We start from the raw sequence: 8,159 nt of genomic DNA, 5'->3' as shown, positions 1-8,159 counted from the left end.
GCAGTGTGTAGTGTGTTAAGTGCGAGATGCGGTGTTTTGGGAGACTGTCGTATGTTCGTGTTGTGTCTTCTTGTATAGTGGAACTGTTGCCCTTTTCATATCACTTGCTATATCACTGAAGCATGCCAACAAACCTGAAATTGCCTTTGGCTGTTAATAGGACGTTAAACTAATAAAAGCCAGACCCAATCGACATCACATTGAAGCAATAAAACCAATAAAATCGGATTCTGCTGAAGTTCTGATTAAATATCTGATGCACAATCCATAAAGTTATGTATTACCTTTAAAGAAAATACTTTGATAGCTAATAATTTGTATAAAAAAGCAATGTTTTTTCATCAAACTCATAATTACAAATAGTTTATATTTCTCAAAATGTTTTTTTTTCATTTGATATGCCTGTGTGACTATACCTATTGCAGTGCATTTTTAGAATAAAAATATCATGATGAACAATGAAGATAATGAAAAAAAAGGCCTCAAAAGAATATTTATAATATTCAGTAATTGCTGACTGTTTCACATGTTGATTCATATCACACATTTACCTGCGTGTCCCGGTACCATTTCTTCTTCGTCTTCTTCTTCTTCTTCTTCTTTTTCTGCTGCTTGTTGACATTCCGTTGCTTTAGCCACCAGCGTTCGCTCCTTTCTCTTCATCAAAAGCGTTTTGATGACAGCGATGAATCTCTCTGTGGTTGAGTATTGCTCTGGCTGACGTCGACACTGAGGACATTTAGATAGATTGTCCATCTCCAGCCACCTACTGATACAGGCCTGATGGTATGCTGGCCATGGAATTGGATAAAAATAGTTCATTCAAATTAAAAAAATTCCAACAACAAATGATAATTCGATTCCTGACACTGAAAAAATAACATCTATCTCTGAACTCTAAAACATAACAATACAACTTTTTTATGATTTTTAATTTTTTTATCAACAGTGATTCGATTACTTGTTTTATTTTCTGTAGAAGACGATGTATTTGAAACAATTAATTCGACAAATATGTCATTGCTGTAGATACATAAAAAGAATGCAAACTTATAGGAATTATTAAAACTTACAGTGGTTACATGTTACCATGACAACTGGCTTTGTTTTCGAATCCTTTGGCTCTAAACAAATGGCGCAATCAGAGCCTGAAGGTAAAAAGATAAATAGAAATAATTGAAATTAAGTGATCTAATAAAGAAAGATATTGATTTCTAATCTAAATCTTGTTATCAGTCAAAATACAATTAAACATGTTTTCTTTATGTAATGATAACAATCGTTAATTAATTTTCTATGTTTCGTCTTCCTATTCGTTCATGATCATATTCATGTTATCATTATGTTTTGATTTTCATTGACAATCTTTGAAGGATTATAGTTAAAAGATTACGCATGTATTGTCAGCTGGTTTGATTACATGGCGAGAAATTCTATATAAAATTACACTAGTATGTGTTTCCTTATCTTCAAATTCATGTTGATGTTTTCTTGTATTGTACAAATAAAAGAATGAATTATCAAGAAAGGAACAGGGAGGGGGCTAATTGTAACACCTAAAGCGCCCAGTCTTTTTGCCATTTCTCTATAAATGTGGAGTATATTACAAAACATACCCATATCATGGCTGACTAATTTCAAACGTCTGTCACTATCGATGCAGGCACAGCAGGTACAGCACAAAAGTCTTTTAATCTGAAAGAGTGACGAGAATCTGTAATTATACCATTTTCGCTTACCACGTGTTACGATCCAGTAACATCCTCAATGAAGTTAGGGTTGAAAATGGGATATTGTATTGAAACCCTTAGCAAGCAAAGATTTGATTATACAGACAGGTGAAGTTTTGTTGTAATAAAATACATATTTTGAAATATCTTTTTATCAGGATAGTAAATAAATAATTTTTTTCTATTTAACAAGTACTTTGACCAAAAAGTGCGAGACTATAATGTCAAAATGTAGATTATGAGTGAATCCTTGCAGCCAATCGATGGCATGATCGCCATTTTACTTACCCATTGACAGCTAGAATCTGATATCCTACTGTGACAAATTACGGTAATCACGATGACAATTACGAAGATTACCGAGGCGACAGACAGTTTCACAATGTTACCATCTGTAAAATCTTCCACTGGAACTCTAGAAGTAAATTAAAGCTTTAAAAAATGGAGTAAGAAAAAAGGACTTTTTAAGGCCCTTTACAAAAATTGTGAATTATATGGCCCTGGTATCTTGGATTTTCTCCTGAGTAGGGTGTCAAATCTATTATAGTTTATATTGGAAAAACACATTTATGTGCAATATTTGGTTAATTTTCATAGGAAATAAGTCAAACTTGAACATGCTTCGATGGCCAGCCTGCTGGATGTAACAATAATGTTGTTATGTTAATTTGCGTGCATGTCATTTGATATATGACAACAATTATTGATTATAGTTCCGTCATTTATTATATTACAATAATAAATGACATTATTCAATTCAAGAATATGGAGTTTTTGTTGTGTTTCCCCATTATACAAATATAGCATATACATAATCTTTACTGAAGCAGAGCTAAAATATATTATGTTTGCTTTAAAATTATGTGTGCCATAACGGCACGGACATATTGACATGCTCTTCTTCTGTCATCTATTGAAAATCATGAGGTATGATGGATTAAGCTGTGAAATAAAAAATGACGGTCAAATATGCATTGATCAATTGTTTATTTTAGCATTATGGTTTACAAGTACATTGTATACAACATAATGTAAGTGATGAACATTTTATCATAAATAACTTGCTAAAGATGGACATATCATTAATGATTATATCATTACTCTCTATTGCCATATTACATTATACAATACACTATGTGTTAAATGTATAATGTGTAATGTCTTTTAAGCAATTGTTACAACACAGATTTATGAACTGTAAATGTCTAGATAAAACATGCCTTAAAATTTCTTTACAATTACTAATAACATTAAAACATGAAATGAAATTGTACATCACAACGTGGCTCCATGATCTGACCGTATGTACTCATTTCACAGCACTAGGTTCAGACGTAAATATAGTAATATTGACAGTACTGCCGAAATTAATTTTTAGCTCTAAATGTTCTATTAGTCAGTATGAAAATTACGGCACACATAATATTATTGTTGCTCTTTGTGTATGCATTGCATTAAACTAATTAAGTCTGAAACCAAATAGGTCGTGTACTAACCTTTGATCTGTGGGCATACCATACGTATTTGAGAACCACATATTGTAAGATGTCTACCAAACTTGCATAATTCTATAATGCAGTTAGTAATTCCCCCTGACAGCATTGACAACAATTATTACAAAATAAATGTATTAGTATTAACAGCTAATTAAACCGAATATAGATAGGAAATCCCCTTTTCATTTGTACTTTCGGTTTGTTGGAAAACGTCCTGATCATCTTCGGAAAAAAATTACGGTATATATCTTAATCTCAAGCAACACAGTAAGTAAAGCAGCCGATTTCCGAGTAAATGTAAGATGATAATCATTGCATGTCGCAAAAGCTATATTAAGATACATATACACGAACACCAATGCTAAATATGTGCTTTCGGTTTGTTGAAAGAATAGATACTATTTTAAGTCTACAGAGGATCATTTCAATGGTCACGTCTTTGACTGATATATGGAACCTAACAAAAACACATCTTCTAACAAATTACGAAGAACAATTACGCTATACAAAATAACTCTATCCTAGATAACACACAAAGCGTGAATGATCGAAGGAATGAATAAAGAAGGAATAATAACCATCTTGATATAGTCTCAATACTTTTAGTTATATGTTAGTTTAATGCCCTATTTATAACCATGGTGCCATATTTCTTGGTGGAAAGACGGAGTATCCGGAAAAAACCCATCAACCAGCTGTCTGTAACTGTACCTGGCAACTTTCCCACATGACATTCGCAAGCCATATATGGAAGGCGAGTGGTAATATGTCTGGACATCTAAACCCCTCGGGCACCGCGACCCCAAAATCAATTCTATTTTTTGTTTAACTTTTAATCTAATTATTTTGTGTAACATAACTTGACTGATACAATATTGGTGAAACTGCCTGACTTTTATTCTACTAATCCTAACATATAACGTTTCCAATTTCCATGTTTCCCAGGAGGGAACCGAATGAGGGTAACTGCAGTTACCAAGATCCAATATGGCAATAGTGCAAAAATACTAGGAGTAAATCGTCGACCATCTTCCAGAGGAAAGGCAAAGACAGTTTCTACAGTTTCGAAGCCGGAGGGACATTCCTCTAAGGCATGGTAGATGGGAAATGATGATGATAAACATTGGTGCCCAAATTTCATCACTGATTGTACAAATAAACATTTTACTACTTAATTTAATTGATAATTTTAGAACGAGTTTCGTTTTTTTAATGTAAAGTTAAATAAATTTTGCAATATCTGAAAAGAGGAAATTAAAAAAAACCTGACTATTGATGACGATTTTGCACTTAGCCAATGTTCGCATTGCATTTAATGCGATATGCACTAATTACAAAACTCCTTCTCGAGACTGTGACCCCTTATTCTTTCAAAATTAGTCAACAACCTGAAAATCATTCAGAATGTTCAGGTGTTATGGGTTAACCACTTCATTTAAAATATCAGTAACGTCACGGCTTGCTTGAAATAACAAGAATGGTGCCGCGATGATCCCTTTCAATAATGTTGGACAAGATCCTGTATTGTGTTTTTGTCTTTTATGAAGACATAAGTACAAGTGTTTTCAAGCACCATTTAACATGTCCTCAAACTATGGCAACAGAGACAGGAGAAATCTCAGGGCTTATGCAACTGCTAAATTCACGCAAATCTGAAATAGATAACAAAAGATTAAAATCAAATTTGCTTACAATTAGTTTTCTGATGCATGTAAATATGTGATGCACGATCCGTAAATATGTATATTAAGAAATACTATGGTAAATAAGGATTTTCAAAATAAAGTATCATGATGTTTTCGGATCCTTTGGTTCTAAACAAATGGCGCAATCAGAGCCTGATGGTCAAAAAAGAAATATTAAAATATTTCCGCCAACAAAACTTTTAGATGTTGTAGCCAAGTAAATAAAGTACTGCTTTCTTATGTTTATTTTGTTATCAATTAAAATCCAATCAAACAATTATTATTTGTATGCACATTTTACAATTGTTCAATTAATGGCTAATCTTATTACACGGGATAGGTAATTTTTTAAACATTTTTGTTCTTTCTTTTCATTTATTAGTGCTTTTACATTATCGCAGGGCCTCTATTTACACTTATGTTTTAAAAAATATATGTAGGCTTAGTAAAAAGATTAAACGTGTATTGTATGCTCGTTGATGAGAAGGACTATGTATACTAGTCTAGTACTTGTTTTTCCTTCTTCATATTATTTTTCTTGTGTATTGTACAATTGAATCTATGTTAAGCCAAAGAAAGGATTTGGCGAGAGCAAGTTGCATTTATATAGTTGATACAGTCTGTAATACCCGGCCACTTCAGCATTTTGCTATATATGCGGAAAAAGTTCCAAAACATACCCATTTCATAGCTGACTAATTTCAAACGTCTGTCACCATCAATGCAACCACTGCAGGTACAGCACTTATTCTGAAAGAATGACGAGAATCTGTAATTGCTTACCATGAGTTACAAGTCAGTACAATCTTAAAGCCCCAAACCCTGGCAATACAAATATTTGAATTTTACTAATAATTATTATAAATTTTTACCCACGATGAATTTGCAGCATCAAAACAATGCAAGATGCACCGTGATAAACTATATAAAAATTACGATTTAATTCGCTGTTTTGCCGAGGATGTGTAGTCAAATCTAGCGCGGCAATTAGGCCAAAAAATATATGCATGTTTAGGGTTACATTTGCAAAATAAAAAAATAGGGACGGTCGGTCGGTCGGATTTTTTTTCTTTTTTGTGTGTCTTTCACTCTAAAATGATGCCCAGAACCGGAGTCTGATATCGAAATCCTGACTTTTTAAAAAAAATTCGTAAAAAAGTGGAAAAAATAGGGTCGGGGTAAAAAAAATTAGGGTCGGTCGAGTAACCCTAAACAGACATATTTATTTTTGGCCTTAGAACGACGACGGGAAACATAAGACGACCCGAGTTATAAACATTAATGTTTGATTAATTTTAATCAAATTGTTTGGAAGTTGATGAAAAGTGTAGTATTAACGTTTAGCTAATAACCTCTGTTGTTAAACAAAACTATCAAACTAGTTTTAGATTCCCCTTTTAAAAATCAAAAGCCGTTTCGGAAAGGCAGTGGACTTTTAAAGGAATAGGTGAAAATGTCGTATTGAAATTCTTGGCAAGAAAATATGTAACAAGTTAAGTTTTCCAAAATGTAATATACAATTGTATTTGCATGATAAAATAAAAAATGCAATTACCCATGCCCAATACATGTAACTTTTTTTTGTAATCACAAACATTTACATGAAAGTTATCACGTTCTCTTTGTAAAATGTAATGTGGCCCACTTATCAATATAAACTGATTCTCGATTTCCAGAAAATATCACGTCAACTTATCGACTTCGCACGGGAAAAACAGAAACAAACGCTTCGGATATTGTCGGTTTTGCAATGGTGACTGTTACAAGATGGCAGGTATGTTTAGAAGACGATATACACGTCTTTCATTTTTATTCTATATGGGTCCGCCATTTTACTTACCCTTTGACAGCTGGAAGCGGCTTCCTTAGTGTAGCATATTATGGTTACTATGATGCCAATGATAAAAATTCCCAAGACGATAGACAATATTACAATATTACCATCAGATATATCTCCCACTGGAACTCTGGAAAAAATAATCATCCTTAACAGAAGAAACAACAGTTCGTATAGCATGTTTCGATGATCAGACTACGTACCGTTACATATTTTCTACAAAGACACTTTATTCCGAGATAGAAGTTGTCTGAGTTATCAAGGTTTCAGTTTACAGTCAGTATATATAGTAGCTGAATTATGTGAATGAGAAGATCACTGCTTATGTTAAAATAACACATTATTTTGGCGTTAATACTGTTCTTTGTGTATAAATTGCATTAAAATAATAAGATTGAAACCATGTGTACTCACCTTTGATCAGTTGAGATTTCATACGGATCTGAGTACCACATTTTGTGAGTTGTCTACCAAACATGCAGGATTTTATGATATAATTGCTAATCCCTCCTGACAGTATCGATAACAGGTATTGCAAAAACAATGTTTTGGTATGACACCTAATTGAAATAAATATATATAGGAAAACCCCTTTTCATATGCACTTTCGGTTTGTTGGAAACTGTCCATATAGCATGTATCTCATGAAACGCAAAACAGCCTACCAATTTTAAACTCAAAATTTAACAGCCGATTTACAGCTATGTACATTGTAGTTAAAGAAAGGTAGATGCGTTGTAAGTGAATATACCAATATTAAATATGTGCTTTCGGTTTGTTGTTAACACTATTTAAAGTCTACAGACTATTATTCCATTGGAGAACATCACGTCTGTTTTCGTGTGTTCTTATAATATGGATGACTAATATATGGAACTTTTCCAAATAAGCAAAAAAATGGACACCTATTCCATCAAGTTACGAAATACATTTACACCATACAATATAACGCTACTCTAGATTTCACACAAAGCGTGAAAGATCGAAGGAATGAATAATGAAGGGAGAACAAATGAGGAGGAATAAACAGATAATTTCATATATAAAGGAGAGGGTATCACTTTGGATCGTTTTACGTTTATTATTTATTGAAGTTTTCAATACCAAAATAAAAAAAATTCTTAACTACGTCACTGTGACCTACTTATTCAATTTTTCATGAGTTTTCTAACCTGAACTTCAAAAACCCAATGTTTGGAGGCAAAATCATCATTTCTATTCTAATATCTTATTAAATAGGACTTAAACAATGAAAATGTGAATTTTCTCTCTTTCACATACCTTTAATCTCTGAAATTTACTAGAAAAAATCGGATATTGAGTAGCATAAAGACCCAAAGTGATACCGTTCGTTAAAACAAAATATAGATTTATATGGAAAATGATATTACTACATAGATATTACTAAACT

The 8,159-nt window shown here is 32.5% G+C and overlaps 1 protein-coding gene across 1 annotated transcript; it reads right to left on the bottom strand.

Annotated features, from left to right (window-relative positions):
* Positions 1–459: 459 nt before the first annotated feature.
* LOC138321467 (uncharacterized) lies at positions 460–7,475 on the bottom strand. Its single transcript, XM_069265195.1, has 8 exons — positions 7,163–7,475; positions 6,752–6,878; positions 5,592–5,661; positions 3,227–4,878; positions 2,019–2,145; positions 1,617–1,695; positions 1,074–1,148; positions 460–791 (listed from the first exon to the last, which is right to left on the bottom strand). Exons 4-8 carry the CDS (start codon positions 3,265–3,267, stop codon positions 535–537), a joined length of 579 nt encoding a protein of 192 aa, XP_069121296.1. The 5' UTR covers positions 3,268–4,878; positions 5,592–5,661; positions 6,752–6,878; positions 7,163–7,475; the 3' UTR covers positions 460–534.
* Positions 7,476–8,159: the final 684 nt, after the last annotated feature.

The sequence above is a fragment of the Argopecten irradians genome, chromosome 4 (genome assembly GCF_041381155.1).
Source record: "Argopecten irradians isolate NY chromosome 4, Ai_NY, whole genome shotgun sequence".
In the NCBI taxonomy this organism is placed as follows: domain Eukaryota; kingdom Metazoa; phylum Mollusca; class Bivalvia; order Pectinida; family Pectinidae; genus Argopecten; species Argopecten irradians.
This window is presented reverse-complemented; position numbering and strand designations above follow the sequence as displayed.

Excerpts from the sequence above, each read along its gene's own strand:
- LOC138321467 (XM_069265195.1), bottom strand. The coding sequence starts at position 3,267 with ATGTGGTTCTCAAATACGTATGGTATGCCCACAGATCAAAG. Across the intron at positions 1,149-1,616 it reads ATTAGTCAGCCATGATATGG|GCTCTGATTGCGCCATTTGT; the intron begins GTATGTTTTGTA and ends TTTTACCTTCAG. Across the intron at positions 792-1,073 it reads CATGGTAACATGTAACCACT|CATACCATCAGGCCTGTATC; the intron begins GTAAGTTTTAAT and ends TTCCATGGCCAG.